The sequence below is a fragment of the Lactuca virosa genome, chromosome 4 (genome assembly GCF_052849685.1).
Source record: "Lactuca virosa cultivar CGN04683 chromosome 4, Lactuca_virosa_CGN04683_v6, whole genome shotgun sequence".
Classification (NCBI taxonomy): Eukaryota; Viridiplantae; Streptophyta; class Magnoliopsida; order Asterales; family Asteraceae; genus Lactuca; species Lactuca virosa.
This window is the reverse complement of record NC_136429.1, coordinates 49,628,539-49,648,473: the sequence shown is the minus strand read 5'-3', so window position 1 is coordinate 49,648,473 and position 19,935 is coordinate 49,628,539. Positions and strand designations below refer to the sequence as shown.

General features: G+C 32.5%; 2 protein-coding genes and 1 pseudogene across 3 annotated transcripts; 2 read left to right on the top strand and 1 right to left on the bottom strand.

Moving 5' to 3' along the window:
* The first annotated feature begins 2,652 nt into the window (after nt 1–2,652).
* Nucleotides 2,653–5,847, top strand: ASP1 (aspartate aminotransferase 1). Its single transcript, XM_079041299.1, has 10 exons — nt 2,653–2,999; nt 3,121–3,206; nt 3,862–4,068; nt 4,160–4,265; nt 4,336–4,440; nt 4,577–4,749; nt 4,844–5,003; nt 5,093–5,188; nt 5,276–5,370; nt 5,461–5,847. Exons 1-10 carry the CDS (start codon nt 2,823–2,825, stop codon nt 5,531–5,533), a joined length of 1,278 nt encoding a protein of 425 aa, XP_078897425.1. The 5' UTR covers nt 2,653–2,822; the 3' UTR covers nt 5,534–5,847.
* A 5,130-nt stretch (nt 5,848–10,977) lies between these two features.
* On the bottom strand, nt 10,978–14,588 carry LOC145104013 (Nucleotide/sugar transporter family protein). Its single transcript, XM_079041297.1, has 12 exons — nt 14,383–14,588; nt 13,688–14,233; nt 13,413–13,582; nt 13,223–13,308; nt 13,091–13,140; nt 12,792–12,859; nt 12,551–12,651; nt 12,426–12,438; nt 12,143–12,327; nt 11,969–12,055; nt 11,459–11,553; nt 10,978–11,364 (listed from the first exon to the last, which is right to left on the bottom strand). Exons 2-12 carry the CDS (start codon nt 13,933–13,935, stop codon nt 11,253–11,255), a joined length of 1,215 nt encoding a protein of 404 aa, XP_078897423.1. The 5' UTR covers nt 13,936–14,233; nt 14,383–14,588; the 3' UTR covers nt 10,978–11,252.
* LOC145104411 (MDIS1-interacting receptor like kinase 2-like) lies at nt 14,448–19,414 on the top strand (annotated as a pseudogene). The gene is made up of 3 exons (XR_013707080.1): nt 14,448–14,491; nt 17,259–18,871; nt 19,010–19,414. The product of XR_013707080.1 is annotated as an MDIS1-interacting receptor like kinase 2-like (transcript).
* The last annotated feature ends 521 nt before the right edge of the window (nt 19,415–19,935 follow it).

Below are 19,935 nucleotides of genomic sequence, written 5' to 3'. Positions count from 1 at the left end.
CTCGACAAGGAAGCATAAGCGGAGAGGGCACGTTGCATCTGCGCTTCAAATAAAGCAGTAGGTGGCAAGCAGCTTTCCGGATACACCACCGACAATATGGGAATGTGAATCAACAACACCTCGCTTGAGACAGGCAACAAAGGTTCTGACCTCCAAATACGTTAAAAGAGGTCGCCCAGAAACCTTTCGATTGGTGGAGGGAAGTAATAGTCTACGTGGACCAAAGTTCAAACCTTTAACATATAGGTAATGATATATATATATATATATATATATATATATATATATATATATATATATATATATAGTAAATCGAATCATTATTTTTTATAATAAATTTAACATTTCATTGTATCATATCATTATTTTTTTTCTTTTATTCACAAATAAGAATAGTCTAATACATTTTGAAAATTAATTTCACATTTTTATTTTAATCAACGATTATAATTTTGCATAACTAAATAAAATATCTCTTAATTAATAATTTATTTAAATTAATTATTTAATAATTATGAGTTTCTACTATGAAAGTGTAATTAATTTTGTTATCGTGGTTTCTACGGGTTATAAACTAGTTACAAATATAATTATAGGAGATTTGAGTCAATCTAAATAAAAAATTTTAAATAAATATTTTTAAAGATATAATAATAATAATAATAATAATATTGTTGATGGTATCCATGCTATTTTTCTATCAAAAATCTACCTCCTCTAATAAACAAAACTTAAAAATGTCACATGTCATCATTTTAAACATTAAGTTGCCACATATCATTTTGTTAGTATTTTTCATTTAAATTAATTATTTAATAATTATGAGTTTCTACTACGAAAGTGTAATTAATTTTGTTATCGTGGTTTCTACGAGTTATAAACTAGTTACAAATATAATTATAGGAGATTTGAGTCAATCTAAATAAAAAATTTTAAATAAGTATTTTTAAAGATATAATAATAATAATATTTTTGATGGTATCCATGTTATTTTTCTATCAAAAATCTACCTCCTCTAATAAACAAAACCTAAAAATGCCACATGTCATCATTTTAAACATTAAGTTGCCACATGTCATTTTGTTAGTATTTTTCATTTTTCTCTTTTTTATTTAATTTGATATATAATATTAATATCCCTTATTTACGGTTTTGAGTTATATATAGTAACGAAATATTATATCTTAAAATTAGGCTCAAAATAAATTTGAATTATTGGCCATAATTCGAAGATTATATTATTTCCATATTTTTCTTCTAAAATTAAGCAGGGAAGTTTTTATGTATTACTATCTTATTAATTTAAAATTTTCATATATGTTTGCTAGATTAAAAATTTTCCATTATTAATCAGAGGCATTAAATCCGATTTTTTTAATTTCTATGACTTTTTAAAGTTTTGCAATTTCATCTTTGTGATAGCACAATTTTTGATATCATCTTATGGAAAGAATCAATTCCAAAAAAACACTGATACAAGTGTTAATTGCATAAAACCGTAAAGAACTTCCCTCAAAATGTAATTTTAGTCAATCAATTTGAATTGGTTTTAAAAATTATAAATTTTCAATTTCGACTAACAAGGGCGTTGTAGTTTATCTTTTTGAAATATAATATCATCATTTTGTTTATTTTATCAAATAATAACTTAATATAACTAATAGATATCTAAATAATTAATATGATAAGGTCAATAACAATCTTTATCAAAAGTTGGTTTGTTTCTCAAATAACCTAAATAAACTGTTTTTAAACATGTTTAATTGTATGTTGTTTTAATTTAAAATAAAAACTAATTAAAATCATTAATTTTAAATAAAAATAGTAGATTTACAAATAAAATTTTTAATGTCGTATATAAATAAGTTTTAGAAATATATAAACAAATTATAAAATTTTATTTCTTATAACATATTTTACTTTTTAATAGTAAAACATATTTTATTTTTAATTTTTATTTGTAATTTATTTTTATGTGTTCATGTATGTTTCTTACAATGCTTAAATTTTAATTCGACATATAACAATTGCATTTCAATGATTTAGTATGTTTGTTTTTTTAGTCTATTTAGTTTTATATTTACATTATACAACATCATATTTTTTTTCAATAATCTATACATAAATAAGGCCGTTTATATCTTCAAAACATGTTACATATTAATCTGAATCAAATCAATCAATCTAACATTATAAGTTATTAACTATTTGAAAATCATTAGTTAATGATTATGTTTTTAAAATATCGATATTTTTTTAATTTGTTGACTGTAGTTTGCACGGGTTATAACCTAGTATTATTATAAATAACAAAAAGATAAACTATATTAAAAAAGAAAAAAATATAAAAAATATATAATTTGTCGTTTTTTGTCAGTTACAAAAACTAAAATATAATTTATCACTCGATTGTATTTTGATACCAAATATACATCTTTATAAATAAACATAAACTATAAACTATTTTAAAAGAACAATCCCAAACGCCCTTAAAACGAATGGGCTTGTAAGAAAAGTAAACAAGTAAACATTTAATTGTACGCACGTCCGAATAATACCTGAAGCAAGACAAAAAAAATAAAATAAAATGTTATAATATATTCTGTGAAAAATAAGAAAATTCAAAGAGACGATAAACTAAAAAAAATAAAGAAAAGGTCAGACGCTATATTTACGCATCCCAATGTCGGCACCTATTTCATCATCAACATCAACATTAACTTCACCATCAACAAAACCAAGCACCTAGCAACCTGCCCGGACTTCAGCTCCGGCAATCGCAACCCACAAACACCGAGAGCGACACCTTCAATATCCGATCGATGGCGCTCCGGACAGCAATTACCAGACGAATCCTGACCTCCAGCTCGGTGGTACATGCCTCTCGATCCATGTCTTCGTGGTGGAAAAATGTTGAGCCTGCGCCCAAAGATCCCATTCTTGGCGTGACTGAAGCGTTTCTTGCAGATCCTAGTCCTGATAAAGTTAATGTTGGCGTTGTAAGTTTCTCTTTTCATTTTCACTTTCACGAGGATTCAGATTTTTGCCGATATTCAAACCCCAAGGTTTTATGGTCGAGATTACTTTAGATTATATTGTTTCTAATCAACGGATTACCAGGGAGCTTATCGTGATGATAACGGGAAGCCGGTAGTCCTCGATTGTGTCAGAGAAGCAGAGAGACGGATTGCAGGAAGTATGAACATGTGAGTGTGACGAGATATATACTCCTTTTTTTTTTAATTTGAGTTTCTTGTTTCTTTCGTCAAATTGTTTATTGAGAAATTCTGGTAAGCAATAAACAATTGAGGTAAATCACAAATGAATAGCTATAGTGATTTATGCCCCATGCAGATATTGTTGTAAAGTGCACAGTGCACTTCTCCTCTACAGTTGTTAATTTCCAGCTTTTGACGCCTAAAAACTTATCGGCAACATCGAAATCGCTAGATCTTGCTTAGAAACGACGCTAATTGGGTTACATGAAACCTCATGATCAAATCCACTTATCATCAATGTTATGGTGGTCCGGTGGCTGTTATCTTTACAAATCCCACCAACCATTTTGATCCTTCCGGCTTTATTCTTACCTTTTTTCTTTGCTTTTCTCACCATGATATAATTCCTTTATTATCTTTGAATTTCATACTATGATTTTTAGTTGTTATTATCTTAGTGATTGAAAATGAAGGTTAGATTTCCAAGTGAATATCTGTTTCTACACCCATATTTCGTTATCCTGGACTCGAATCACATGAATTTTATGATTTGTTAAATCAAGAAAACAGTTGATGTCCTCTATCTTTTCTAATTTTATAATAATTTGCATAGTATGTTGTAACAAATCATACTTTCCTTCAGGGAATATCTTCCAATGGGAGGAAGCAATAAGATGGTTGAGGAAACCCTAAAGTTAGCGTATGGGGAAGATTCTGACTTGATCAAAGATAAAAAAATTGCAGCTGTACAAGCTTTATCTGGCACTGGTGCATGCCGACTTTTTGCAGACTTCCAGAAACGCTTTTCCCCTGATTCTCATATCTATATCCCAGTCCCTACTTGGTCCAAGTAAGTACTTACATAATAAAGATTTGGTCAAAAGTTTGAATCTTGATTTTGTATTGATCTATTTTGTTTTTTCTCATGATGTGAATGTTAGCCACCATAACATTTGGAGGGATGCAAATGTACCACAAAGAACATTTCATTATTATCATCCAGAATCAAAAGGTCTTGATTTCGCCTCACTGATGGATGATGTTAAGGTAATCAAGAATGACATGAAATTTCTTCTTGGAAACAGTTCTTGACATTGTTTTCTTGGATGTTTCTCAGAATGCACCAAAGGGGTCATTCTTTTTGCTGCATGCTTGTGCTCATAATCCTACAGGAGTTGATCCTACAGTAGAACAATGGAAAGAAATGTCTTACCAGTTTAAGGTTTGTGTACATGTACCCTATTTAATATATAATATATATATATATATATATATATATATATATATATATATATATATATATATATATATATCTCTTCTCTTTAAGTTATTAGTCTTTAATGTTTTACTGTTTACAGGTGAAAGGTCATTTTGCTTTCTTTGACATGGCGTATCAAGGGTTTGCAAGTGGTGATCCAGAGAGGGATGTGAAATCCATTAGGATTTTCCTTGAAGATGGGCATTTGATTGGCTGCTCTCAATCATATGCTAAAAATATGGGTCTTTATGGCCAGAGAGTTGGATGCCTCAGGTGAGATTCTCTATTACTTGTTTATAAGGGGATTAATTAAAATTAAAATTGATGTTTTTAATGTAATTGTAATCCTTGTGTTTTTTTCTTGTAGCTTGGTATGTGAAGATGAAAAGCAAGCAATAGCTGTGAAAAGTCAACTGCAGCAACTTGCAAGACCCATGTACAGCAATCCACCAGTTCATGGTGCACTTGTTGTTTCAACTGTTCTTGGTGATCCAGATCTAAAGCAATTGTGGCTCAAGGAAGTCAAGGTAGAAGGGCAAATTGGTCATTTACTCTCACATTCAGACAGTTTAATCAAATCCAAAATGGTGATCACTTTTTATTTTTTATTTTTCAGGGTATGGCTGACCGAATCATTGGAATGAGAAGTGCTCTTAGGGAAAACATTGAAAAATTGGGTTCCCCCTTATCATGGGAACACATAACCAATCAGGTAATTACATTTGTATCTTGTAGCACATTAAGTTGCATAATTTTATTGTTTATTTGATTATGTTTTATATTATTGTTGAACAAACAGATTGGGATGTTCTGCTATAGTGGGATGACTCCTGAACAAGTTGATCGCTTGACAAATGAATTTCATATTTATATGACCCGAAATGGGCGAATTAGGTAATATGCCTTAAAACCCAATTTATCAATTTCAACTTTTTTTTGGGGGGATGAAATATGATCTAAAGAATATTATGTACAAAATTACAGTATGGCAGGGGTTACAACTGGCAATGTTGAGTACTTGGCGAAAGCTATTCATGAAGTTACAAAAACTGCTTAAAGGACATTGTTGTAATTCCTTATGAGGTTTTGATTTAAAAAAAAAAAAAAAGAACTAGTATTTTGGGTATTTATCCCTGAAAATTTTCATCCATTGGTTTCTAAATTAAAATAAAAAAAGGGCCAAAGTACTTGATTTAGTTATGAGTTTTGATTGGTTGTAGTGGATAGTGATAATTGTGTTGTTGTGGAAGAGGATTTGGACAAGTTAATTTCTTGAGTTGTATATTACCAGGCTTTAAAGCCGCCTACGTGTTGAATAATAAAACACATTTGTATTGCAGCGCATTGATACGAAAGAACCACTCTTTAACATTGTCTTTGTGAGGTAGATAAGCTTTGAGTTTTTTTTTTTTTTTTTTTTGACTTGTACGATTTGGTGTCATGTTTTTTGTTTCCTTTATAGAAAGCTATGTAAACTATGCTTTTTCTTTCTTGAATGAAATCAATTATCAACATGTTAGGGAGCTCATAGCAAATTTGGTCTTGTGCACGAATAAAATGTGAGAAGTAAGGGAGGTGAAGAACAAGCATTAGAAGTTGAGTACGATTCTAATTTTGAAGTGGTCAAGGAAGGGTTGACTTTGCGTAATCCAAGAGGAGGAAGGCTTTGACTTTAAGTTTAACATTGACATTCACATCAACATTAACAATGCCAACCATTTTTATAAAACTGAAGACTTTGACATGTATAATAATAAAATATAAAGTAGTTCAAGAAAGCTAATTTTTCCAATACATAATTACAAACAATATCCAAGAAATGGAATATGTAAAAGTTTCAGAAAGAATAAGTTTTACTAAATTCTACACACCGGATTAAAAAAAAAGTTAGTAAAATAATAAGATTAGGTTATCATGTTTGTCATCATCAAAACAAGCCAGACCAACATAGAGTAAGGTGCTGTTTGTTTTTCTGAAGCCAAAATGTCTGCAGTCTGCGGACCACATCTGCAAGCCTCTGCAGCAGAAGAGGTGGACCAAACGTCTGCAGTCTGCAATAAGAAGACTGTTTGTTTTTTAACGTCTGCAGGCTATTGAAATAAACTGAATTTTAAATAAAATGATTTTACAAACTTAAAATGATTTTTCAACACTAAAATTTTAATAATAATAGTCTTATAACATTGAAAATAAAATTCATGCAACTAAATTAGTCATACAATAAAAAAAATTAGGTTTTACAATAACAATTTCATTTAAAACAATTCATTCTATATTGTGCATCAACTGATCGACAATTTCATCCCTTAACTGAGTCATATATTCACGGTCTGGTGCAGTACCATGTGTTGGAATCTCGTCTTCATCATCCTCAACGGGAACATTGTTATTTCGAAACGGGACATTGGGTTCATCGTATCGTGCGAAATACTCATCACTCAGTCCTTCTCTCCTTATAAAATTATGAAGCGCAAAACATGCCATGACAATGTTTCTTTGTGTCACAAACGGAAATGGTGCCATCCTCTTCAATATAGGGAATCGTGCTTTCAAAACACCAAAAGCACGCTCAATGACATTCCGAAGTTTTGCATGTCCGTGGTTAAATTTTTATTTATTGGTCAACGCACGTCGTTGACGAAAATCTCCAAGCCAATACCTCACATTACGATAAGGGGCCATAAATCCTCGAGTGTGTGCATACGCGGCATCACAAAGATAATATTTGTCTGTAAAAAATGAAAAACACTAATCAATTTTCAAAGTAAGATAAAAATATTAAAAAAAACAAAAACTTACCTGGTGGTGGAAACGGGAATGATGCTTGTGGATCGGCTACTGCTTCTGATAATATTCTAGAGTCATGCGCTACCCCTTCCCACCCAGCCACAACAAATGTAAACATCATGTTGAAGTCACAAATTGCTAATACGTTTTGGTAGCAATCTCCCTTTCCCCTACTTCTATATAAGTCTTGTTTCTTAGCAGGGACAACAACATGTATCAAAGTGCCATCAAGTGCACCAACCGCCCCTTTGAAAACCCGTCGTAGCCTCCTATTATGTCCTGGAATGTTTGGATTCGGATTAAAAGAAGTTGGTACTATAACATCTTGTGCGAAAAACATCATTTTTTCCAACACTTCATAAAAAAATTTATGAACTGTTTGCTTCGAGTGTTGAAATCTCCGCTTGATAATCACGTAACATTGATTATGGCCGATCATCATCAAAAACATATCCATCTTTTCCTCAACCGATACATGTTTGCTGTCCTTTAATGAGTAATTTGCTCTAAAATGAGCACATAGTCGTACAAAAGAGTCACGGGACATACGTAGTACTTCAACACATTGTAAACGATTACGATGTAATAACTCCAATGTGTATTCATGTCCCGTCATTTCCGAATCATTATCCCGCAATCGTTTCACACCCCTCTTCCAAAAATAACGGATGTACAGGTACATAAGAATGACGAGAAGTAACTTTTGATTGTGATCCATTATAAACCTAAAATAAACAAAGTAGAACTTAAAAAAAAACATTACATTAATCATATTTCAAGTAGCAAATAAACATTACAAAAACCATATTTCAAGTAGCAAAAAAAAAATTACATAAACTATATTTCAAGTAGCAAATAAAAATTACATAAACCATATTACAAGTACCATCAAAACATTAGATAAACCATATTCCAAGTAGCAAAATAACAAAAAATAGTTCCAACAAAAGCAAATAAGACCTAACAAATAGTTTCAACACTAGAAAAATCATCGGACAATCTTCCCATCCTTCAACACTCCTAAACTTGTACCCGTCATCTCAAGCCATCCTTGTAATATCTCGGGAATATCGGGCAAATGCATCCACATCTCTCTCATGTTCATGGTCCCTCCAAAAATATGATATGCAACAAAGCGTAAAGGATCTGTAGGGCCTAATTGAAGCACCTCTAACTTCTCTAAACATTGAGGAATTGTATACCCTTTAGTCAAACTTTGCAGAGCTTTTTTCATTTCAAATGCTAAATCGTTAGCAGTAATAGAAGTTCCATTAGGTGAAGAAGAAGACGGTGAGGCACTAGGAGGTATAGGAGTTGAGGGTTTAGCCCTTTTGTTGGGGTTACCAGATGGTGAAGCAGTATATGGTGAAGCAGCAGAAGGTGAAGCTGCAGAAGGTGAAGCAGCAGAAGGTGAAGCTGCAGAAGGTGAAGCAGCAGAAGGTGAAGCAGCAAAAGGTGGTGGCTCACGATGGGAAGTGTCATCACCATCATCATCTATTGCATGAAAAGGGGTGGCGGTAATCTGAAGTGGTGGAACACGACAAGAGGATGCTCCAGCTACTGATGATGACTGGGTTGAGTAACTCCTAAAATTACCAGTGGCACTATTTCCATCAAAAAGACGTGCACAAAGATCTGGAAAAGGCAATGGAATTGTTCTCAATGAAGCAGCCTTCGGATGCCCCTAAACCCAAATGTAACAAAAAAAAAGTATAAGAATATTAGGGAACTTCAAACTTAAATGTTTTATATATATTAATATATGTACCTTCTTAAAATCATCCCACTCCTCGGATGTTAAGTTAAAAGTGTTTGTTTGAGAATTGTATATATTACCAGTTTTGTTTTTTAAATATACCCATCCTATGTATTTGGCTTTCAGATTGTCATATGCATTTTTCATTTGTTTTTGAGTCAACTCAACCCCAAATTTCTCCTTAAGAACTCTTCCAAGCCTTATCCATGAATCTTTCTGCAAACTCAAGCCTTTTCTACCAACACTTTCTACTTCTTCAATACAAGTATCCAATAAGCATTTTAAATGTTCATTGGTCCATTGTTGTTTTTCACCCATTTCTAATAAAAAAATAACAATTTGAGACAAAAAAAAAGTAACAATTTGAGACAATTAACAGTCAACAAATAACAACAATTTTAAGTACTTTCAACAACAATTTGAGACAATTTTAAGCACATTCAACAACAATTTTAAGAACAAATCAACAAGAATTACAACATTCACAACAATATTCTTATTTCCAGCACTTGATTACATCAATTACAGCAACATCTAACATCAAATTTAAGAAAAAAAAACATTTTCAGCAAAAGTAATCAAGAAATTTGACTAGATTATAGACTTTTCAGCAAGAATAAACATCAAATTTAAGAATAAACAAGCAATTTCAGCAAAAGAAATCAAGAAATTACAACATTCACAACAATATTTCTTATTTCCAGCACTTGATTTCATCAATTTCAGCAACAAATAACATTAAATTTAAGAAAAAAAAACCATTTTTAGCAAATAGAATCAAGAAATTTGACTAGATAATAGACATTTCAGCAAGAGTAAACATCAAATTTAAGAATAAACAAACAATTTCAGCAAAAGAAATCAAGAAATTACAACATTCACAGCAATATTTCTTATTTCCAGCACTTGATTTCATCAATTTCAGCAACATCCAACAAGAAACTTATGCAAGAAAGGAAAATGAATCAACAAATTTGAGAAGATTATAGACTTTTCAGCAAGAATAAACACCAATTCCATGTGAAATTTGAAAAAAAAAAAAAAGGAAACAGAGCATACCTTCGATAGCTACCAGGTCCGACAGCCGAGAGGAAGCGCAGCCTGAAGTCCGGCGTTCTGGTCGGCGTGTTGTGGTCGGCGACGGTCGGCGTTGTGGTCGGTGGAGTGCGGCCGGGAGATCAGTGGTGGTGGAGCGAGGGTTGAGGCGCCGATGGTGAAGATGGGTTCGTTCAAGGAGGAGTCGACTGGAAGTAGCGGCGTTTTTTTTTTAGGTTAAAAGCCCGCAGATGTTAGAAGTGGGTGGTCCATGTCTGTGTGGTGAAGACTTCGCGCAGACGTTTTTAGATCTTAGCCCTTCGAAAAAACAAACAATCTGCGGGGATAAAAGTCTGCGCGTTGTCTGCGGGGCGCAGACAAAAGTGGTGCTGCAGCTCTTTTAAAAAAAACAAACGACTCCTAAGTCATATTTAGAAATTGTACCAACAACCTTAGTTGTGATAGAAAGAGGAAAATAAATGTGTTGCTTGAGAATACAGAGGGGGGATTTCAAACTAATGAATACAATATGATGTTTTCTTGTAGAGAAGGGAATACCAAAGATTTTTTTTGGCATGAGGATGCGAGATATATGAATCATGTGATTATTATAATAGAAACTCACAATAAACATTTGAGTTGGATTACACCCAATACAAGAGATTACTTCAATGATCCCACAAGATTTTAGGAAGCCGATGAAGAAGAAAAATAGATAGCAAAGTACAAGATATTAAAAACATAAAAATTGGGTGCTTGTAAAAATTAGGGATAAATGGGTCTTCAAGACCAAGTTAAATGATGGGAAGGTTGATATATAAAGACAATGCACGAATATAAAACTTGACAATTTTCAAGAACTAACTCATCCAAAATGACATTAATATTCTGTATTTTACCCAAAAAGATACACTTGTCACGTGTAATGCAAAACGGGAAAACTCTATTGAATTTCAAAATTGGTAGAGCCCAAAACATGTAAAATGATGACAATACGTATGGTTTTGTTTCTCCCTGAATGAAATACAAGGGTGATGGTATATTAGTGTACACTTACAAGTTACAATCATCAGATAACTTCCTTAATCTTCATCAAGATTATCCGGAATCATAGTGGAACTTTGTACACTTACTTAATTATCTAGACCTACTTTTTGTGATTCCATACATCAACCTCTTACTTATGATGGACCAGCGATCACGGGATCGTTTCCTCCTCATCATTAATCTCCTCAAGGATAACGTATTTTGCAGGGACTGCAGTTTCAGACTCACCTATATCTGATTTATCTTTGTGCAACTTCTGATACCTGATAATATCATATATGCAAAAACAAATTAAATATATAAATACTCATTAAAGGGTACATATTATAGAAGATTCTGGATTTTGTGATCACGTACTTGTACCAATTGAATAGACTCACACCAAACATTATGGTCACGAGACCAGCTCCTTTCAGCCATGTAAATTCATCATGAAAGTAAAACACTGCCACCTGAAAACAAACAAACAAATAAAAAAAAATTATTAACAAAAGAGTAAATTACAAAAATGGTCCCTACCGTATTCTGGAAATTACAAGTTTGGTCCAACTTCCGATTTTGTTACATGCAGCTTTGGTCCCACTGACTCGCACCGTTATAATTGAGGTGGGTGTTAAGTCCCCTTGTAAAATGACCAATTTACCCTCATTTTGTCTTTTTGTTATTCTACAAAATGGTCCTTTATTAAAGGATTTAACGCCTCCTTCTCTAATGGTGTGAGTCAGAGGGACCAAAGCCGTACCCAAGCAATGCAAAGAAATCAGAAGTTGGACTGAACCTGTAATTTCCACAATACCACAGGGACTGTTTTTGTAAATAACAACATACATATCATGAATAAAGATTGCATTGAAATTTGCAGCATACCAGTATAGTGACAGCTTCCTTTACAACCCCAGCTATTGTCACTGTTACTGCACTTGTTACTGAAACAAGGATGTACTCTGTTAATACCTACACAATTAATAGATAGTTAGAGATCAGATGTTCCAGATTTTTTTTCTCTAAGAATAAAGGAAATATATCAAATTAATATATTACCATGAAAAAGGCAAGCATCCCCCCAAAAAGCATGAGGAAGCAACTCCTGATGATATGCCCTGAGGTGTCAAAATAAGTGCTACTTCTAAATTCATCCCATGGATCCAAAATAAGAGATAGCAAAGCTGTTAATAGGGCCATTACAGGAGTTACATAGCTCATTAAGGTCAACGGATTCTTCAAACCTGTTCAAAAAACAATAAAATAAATCTAGTAAGATACTTTCAATTTGCATGCCTGAATTCAAATTAAAAACATAAAGATGAGTAAGTGCTTTCCTTACCATAGGCCTCTTTCTTTAGGTTGGATAGGAATCAAAGTAATCCAGCAAGGAGAGAAACAAGATTAAGTAAAAAAAAAATCATTTTGTATAATTGTTATAAGTAAAAATGAAATAATGAGTTGTACCTGAAGGAGGATTTGAGTCATGCTCCAACGAAAACCAGACATAACAGCAGCAAGCATCACAAAAATGAAACCCCATAAATCAAATTCGGTCTCTCTTGCAACTGTAATCATGATGATATATGTCAGGACCAAAAACTAGCATATAAATTACCATTGCCTATCAAACTTTGATTATATTAAAATAAATAAACGAAATTATTTTCTAAAGTCCAAAGTTATATGCCTAAAAAAAACATCATACCTGTTAATAAAATTCCAGATGATATCACCAACATGATACCTAAAAGTTTAAAGCTTGGAGACTCCAGCCTACAAAACAAATTGATATATATTGTCAAATATCAGGTTAGAGTAATCAAGATTTGAAAAATAAAGCCACATGCAAAGGTCCTTTAGAAAAGCAGAAAACATAATACTAAACAATCATATCAACTTAAAAAAGGTTTAAGCTTTATAACTCTGCAGAAAACCCAAAATCCATCACATTGGCTAGAATTAACAACAAATAGTAAACTTATCAACAGTTATAAATAATATTACCTGAATGCAAAAGCAAATATCAGGAGAAATATAGGAGCAGCAGATTTACACTGCAAAACAAAAGAGGAACTTATAACTAACTAAAGCAACCCAAACATTCCAAAATGAAGTGAAAACAGAAAGATCACTAACCATGGTAGCAAATGTAACAGAGATGAAAACAAGTGATGCATTGCTCAAATTGATATCAAGTGCTGTTCCAAGAGCTGTTGGTACAACTGTGAAATGGAAATTGGATCTGTAGCATTAATGTTGAAACATATCACAAGCTTTAATTTCTTTAAAAAATAAGAAACAAGAAAAATGGCACAAAAAGCTCTACCTCTCATAAAATAGTCCTTCCATGACATAGTTACAGTTGGTTCGAATCTTTGGGACCAAAAGTATGTGATAGCCCTTGAGAAAACAGCTTGCATTGCAAAATGAATTGTGTTCATCAATAAAGGAGCAGGAAATCTCCCCATATCATCTCCCAATAGTGTTTTATTATACCTATTACCATTAAAAAGAACACATTCTAAGTTCTAACTTCTAACACTGCATTATATCAATTCTCAAACTAGCTACTAAAATCAAATAATACCAAAAGACACTTACAATGTCAAGAATGTACTGAAGGTGTACCATACAAGTATGAGGAATAATGTCTTGAGTATATCAGCAATGACAATGGGGTTCTTGGAGCTTGAAAAGCTAGGTTTATGTTTATCAACATAATCATTATTTGAGTCCTTCAATCCTCCATCAAAATCATCTTCGATATCAAAAGAAACACGTTTTTCGTTTATATTTGATCTCCTAGGGCTAAGAGTAGAAGCCAATTCAGCGTTGCTACCACCATTCATCTTTATGCTTTTAACAAAACCTTCTTGTTGACAATTTGGATGCAAAGGGTTCTATTGGAAACCAGATTCTTAACTCTCTCCAATTTGGTTTCCGAATTACATATATATGGTCGGAGCTATCAAAGCGCCAACCACATAGTGCACATTATGAGAACTTAGATTGCGCACCTAAAGCATCAGATCAGTAGTCTATCCAGTAAGATTTCGTAATATATACTAGATAGAACCAACTCCTAAGATCTTAGCAAAATTCAAATCGAGCGCACGACTCAAATAATCCAAGTCTTGTGAACATTACCTGTTTCGATCAAATGTTGAATTGAATTAAAGTCAAAGTAAATCGGGTGTCTTATCATTGGATTTAAGATGATAAACAGCACGAAATCAAGTCGAATCGAATCAAGAAGTATGTAGTGAAGCAACTAGAGTTGAATGAAAAACACACACCTGGATATGGTATTTGGTGGTGATGCGCAGATGGGAAGCGGAGTTGGGACACCGACAGAATAGGTATGGTGATTAATGATTATACAGAGATCTTGAGAAGGAGATGCAGGTAATAAGTGTTGGATATTATGGGGGTAAAAATTAGGTTTGTTGTCAACGTCTTTTCTGTTTCCCCGAGTGGTTCTTCAGAACGTAAAGAGGATGTATGATACTTTTAGTAGATTTCAAGTCAAGATCATATAACTAATGAAATTTTTTTATATTTTAGTATAAAATAAATTGTTTTTTTTTTATTTTATTCTTTTCTTATATAAATTTTATATTCCACTCGATCCAACCCGATCCAAAATTAGTAGGGTTGAAAATTTTAACTTGTTTAATTATCATTTAATATGTTTAAATAAATAATCAACCTATTATCATTTAACATGTTTAAATAAATAATCAACCTTATTTCAACTCATCAGCCTCTTTAATATAATATTTATATGTAATGATTTCAATTTTTATTTATGATAAGAAGATATACATATACAATGTCATTTGAATAATTGATTTGTTTTTATAATCATACCTTTTTAATTTGAACAATCATTTGAGATTGTAACTTATTTAATTAGATGTATTTTTTTCTACTGTATTTATATTTTGAAATTTAAATCAGGGAACATACGCTCAAGTTGTTTATGTTATATGTTGTGTAAAATAAAATAAGAGGATCAATCTTATCAACATGTAAAATATTTTAATGTGAGTTGTATTGAGAAAACTCAGCACACTTATTTGAATAAATTAAATTGGATTTAGTTGAAAATTTCAAAATTTTCTTAATCAAATATGTCAACTCCATCCTAGCTCAAAGCCTCAAACCAACAAATTGTCTTCTAGAAGTTGTAACTTTTATTAATAATTTGTAGCTTGTAAATGTATACAATTAGATTTTTTTTTAGAACGGCAAATCTACACTACTTCTAAATTAGACCTAATACCACCTATGTCTCCAATGACACTTGAACCCTCAACATCTAGGAGGGAGGACAACACCCGATACCGCTGGGCTAGAAGCCCTTTGGTATACAATTAGATAAAAACCAAAATTTAAAAGCTCAAAAAGCTAAAAACTACTTGAATAGCTTTTGAATACAAAACTTTTAACTGTGATTTGTTGAGAATTCATAGTTTTCCGAGAACCCGAAAACTAAAAGTGGAGCGTTAGATCAAAATTAATTCATTAAGGGCATGATCGTCATCTTACCAATCTCATTTAATGTTTAATTTTTATATTATATGAAATATTAATAAAAATGTCTAAAAATTAACATAATGAATCAAATTTTCGGATTTTTTTTAAATAACAGTTTTCATATTTTTAAAAATGCAGAGTTTTTAAATTTTTTTAGAAAACATGAATTTTTTAAAAAATTGAAAAAAATTATTTTTTTTAAAAACAATAAATTGTAAAATCAATAAATTGTAAAACCAATAAATTTTTAAAAAAAAAACTGAAATCTTAAAGAATTTATATAATTTTTTTATCAAAAAATGTCAACTTTTTGTTGATCTTGGGAGACTCTGTTTTTGAATAATGATTTGAAAACAATGGTTATATAAACACTTTTTTTTTTAGTAAATGAGTTGTTTTGAAAAGTTTAAATTTGTTGTGATTTTTGGAGACGTTACACTCACCGTCATACCCACAACGATGCATACGAGGAACGTAGAGAATTCAAAGTGATCAACAAGCAATAGATGAGTACTTAATCCTCCAGTTTATTCATAGAAATTAGCAATAAATGTATTTCATTTGTTTATAATAAATATATCTGTTATGTTTATAAAAGATTTGTTAATAATAATATCCATTGATTCCATGGTAATTTTTAGAAAAGTCTCAATATTTTGGTTATTGGGTAATTTTCAGAAAAGTCCCAAAATTTTGACCAAACTAACGAAAAAGGACAGAATATCGGCTAAATCTGCGAAACCGGTCGAAAAGGGGTTTTTAAACTTTTAGCCCGTATTCTGTGTTTTTCTATAAACAAAATTTTCCCTCACTATTTCCCTCACCCATACCGTCCAACCTAATAAGTGCTTATAATTTTCACCTATCCAAACACTAAAATCTTTTTATTTCTGGTGTCAAACCGCAATAAGCTTAATAAACCCTCTAAATAAGCAATTCCAAACACACCCTCACAACGCCACCTTTAATACATGAGATGCCCGTCTTGAAATCAGCATTGTGACTCTCGTTTTGTCGTCTTGGGTCTTGTTTTGTTTTTTTTTTTTTGAAAACAACAAATGATTCAACGGAAGCCTACACATGCTTTTAAATGTGCACCCCGGGTTCGAGCTCTACAAAGCGGGCAAACCCAGCCCTCAATGAGATTTCCAGGGGAAAATTCCCCCACAAGAGGCTATAAAAGAGGATTTATGGAGTCCCCAAGGATCGAACATCCTACCTCACCCCACTATGGGTTATAAAACCCAATACATCACTACCAGCTAGGTTAGAGATCATTTGTTCGGTCTTGTTTTGTTGATGCCCAGTTCTCTTGTATTATTCTTGTAAATTAAAAACTATTTTAATCTTATTAGATATGCTTGATTTATTTATTATAGCTTTTACGTTTTTATTATTATGAAGCGGTGTCACAGCCCCATTTCTACTTGGAAGTTCCAAGTAGAAAGGCTAACATTCCACTTTGGACCACAAAGCCTGAACCAATAGAAACCTAACGTAAAGGAGGGGTTAGAAATTTACCGCCAGCCAAGGTCTAGGTCTCCGTTGAACTGTGGTGTTTACCATGGACTTCCAAATGACCACCACTTTGGGAATGCATAAATGGAGTACACATACACCCTTTCATATATAGTTATCATGGTTGTTCTCTTTTCCATAAACAAAAATATGTGGCCTGCTTCCTCGAATGTTTCTTCACAAATCTAAACCGATTAGAACTCCTTGATGTTTCTCGTAACTGGTTAACTGGTATTCTTCCATCTCTAGTATGGAGGAATTTGACGACTTTGGATCTTAGTCAAAATCATTTTACTGGTCCAATCCTTTCAGATTTAGGTTCCATTGTCAGTCTCCCACAATTACAACACCTTGATCTTTCTGATAACAATTTCAGTGGAATTCTACCATCTCAGATAGGGAGTTTGAAGAATTTGATTTTCATGGATCTTAGTCAAAACCAATTTTTGGGTCCAATTCATCCATCTTTTGGTTCCATGGTCAATCTCACTGTCCTAGACTTGAGCATCAATAAACTGAATGGATCCATCCCAAAGGAACTAAGTAAGTTGCAAAATCTACAAACATTGAACCTAGGCAACAACAATCTTGGTGGTCTCATTCCCACATCTTTTGGCCAACTAAGCAAACTCAGAATTGTAAACATTTCCATGAATCACATCAATTTGACCTTAGAAAAACTCGATCTTAATCATAACAATCTTGTGGGTCCGATTTATCCTGAATTTGGGATGATGTCAAGACTCTTTTATCTTGATTTTTCATCAAACCAGTTGTCGGGAAATGTATCTTTTCAAAAGCCATGTAATTTCCAGCATCTAGACCTGTCTATGAATCTTATGACCGGAGTTGTCACAGGACTAAGTGCTTGCAATTATTTGGAGTACTTGGACATTAGTGGTAATAACTTTTCTGGACAAATGCTAAACATATCAAACTTTCCAAATTTGGTGTTCTTAAATCAGTCTCAGAATCATCTCATAGCAATTGTTCCTGACCATTCTCCGAGAAACAAACTCGTGCTCTATTTGGCCACTTTAATTCCTACCATTGTTGGAGGTGGCTTCTTAGTGCTTTTGTATGTGCATTACCATCATCACAAGGCTAGAACGAAGAAGTTCCAGCAGCCAGAAACAACAAGGCATGGAGATGTATGCTCAATATTGAATTATGATGGAACACTTGCATATGAAGACTTCATTAATGCTACAGAGGACTTTGATCTCAAATATTGTATCGGAACAGGTGGCTATGGTAGTGTTTATGAAGCAAAACTACCAAACGGTAAAACCTTTGCTTTGAAAAAACTTCATAGGTTTGAAGCCGAGCAACCAGGCATTCAACCAAAGTTTCAAGAACGAGGTCCAAGTCTTAACCAACCTAAGGCACAAAAACATAGTGAAACTCTATGGTTTTGTCTTGCATAAAAAATGCAACTTCCTTGTATATGAATACATGGAAAACGGGAGCCTATTTTGCGCACCGAGTGACAGTGAAATTGCTGTTGAATTGTGTTGGGTGAAGAGATTGAACATGATTAAACAGATCGCCCATGCTTTGGCGTACATGCACCATGATTGTAGCCCACCTATTGTTCATCGAGACATATCAAGCAACAACATTCTGTTGAACTCAGAAATGGAAGCATTTGTTGCCGATTTTGGAGCAGCTACCCTGATTCCTCCAATCAAACTGTAATTGCAGGAACTTTGGGATATATTGCTCCAGGTATATATATATATATATATATATATATATATATATATATATATATATATATATATATATATATATGCTCGTCTTGGATCCCTGTATTATTAGCATATGTGAATTTTGCTAACAATAATCATTGGTATGATGATGTAGAGCTTGCGTATAACATGATTGTGACTGAAAAATGTGACGTGTATAGCTTTGGCGTGTTGGCACTTGAAATACTTGGAGGGAAGCATCCTAGAGAACTCGTGTCGTCCTTAAACTATTCTTCTAGACATGATACATCGCTGGAAAATATACTGGATGTGCGACTTGCTTATCCAACAGAGATGCTGATTGAAAATGAAATCCTCCGTGTTTATCATGTAGCACTAGCTTGCACTCTCACAGATCCAAACACTCGGCCAACAATGAGAAAAGTGTCTCTGGAATTATCGCGTTGAGGCCTGAGGGTATTTAGATGTATCTTTTTTCTATTTTATTTATATTTTGAAATTTAAGTCGGTCAACATATGTTCAAGCTGTTTATACTATATGTTGTGTTGGAAAAAAATAAATGGATGAAACGTAATGTTAACTTGTAAATTATTTAATATGGGTTGTGTTGAGAAAACTCAGCTCGTTTGTTTAAACAAATCAAGTTGGATTTAGTTGAACAATTTAAATTTTTTAATCAAAATATGTCAAACTCCAGCCCAACTCAAACTGACAAATGGTCTTTCTACAAAGGATATTTGGAAGGCAAAACTATCTTGTAACTGGAAGTTGTCTTTAAACGTGTCAAATTATACAAAAATCAAAAGTTAAAAGTGAAAAGCTAAAAGCTATTTAAAATAGCCTTTGGATACGAAGATTTTTTTGTTTAAAATACAAGCTAAAAGATCATACAGTTGAATTGAGTTTTTTTCTTATAAACTAAAAGCTCAAAAAATAAATAAATAAAATAATAATAATAATAACTAAACTATGCCGAACACCCCCAGAATTTATTCAAGAATAACTGCTTAGCAATAGCCACAGATTTAGCATTATTGTTTTTTCTGGAAGTTAAGTTAGATTTTCTGGTTCTCAAACAA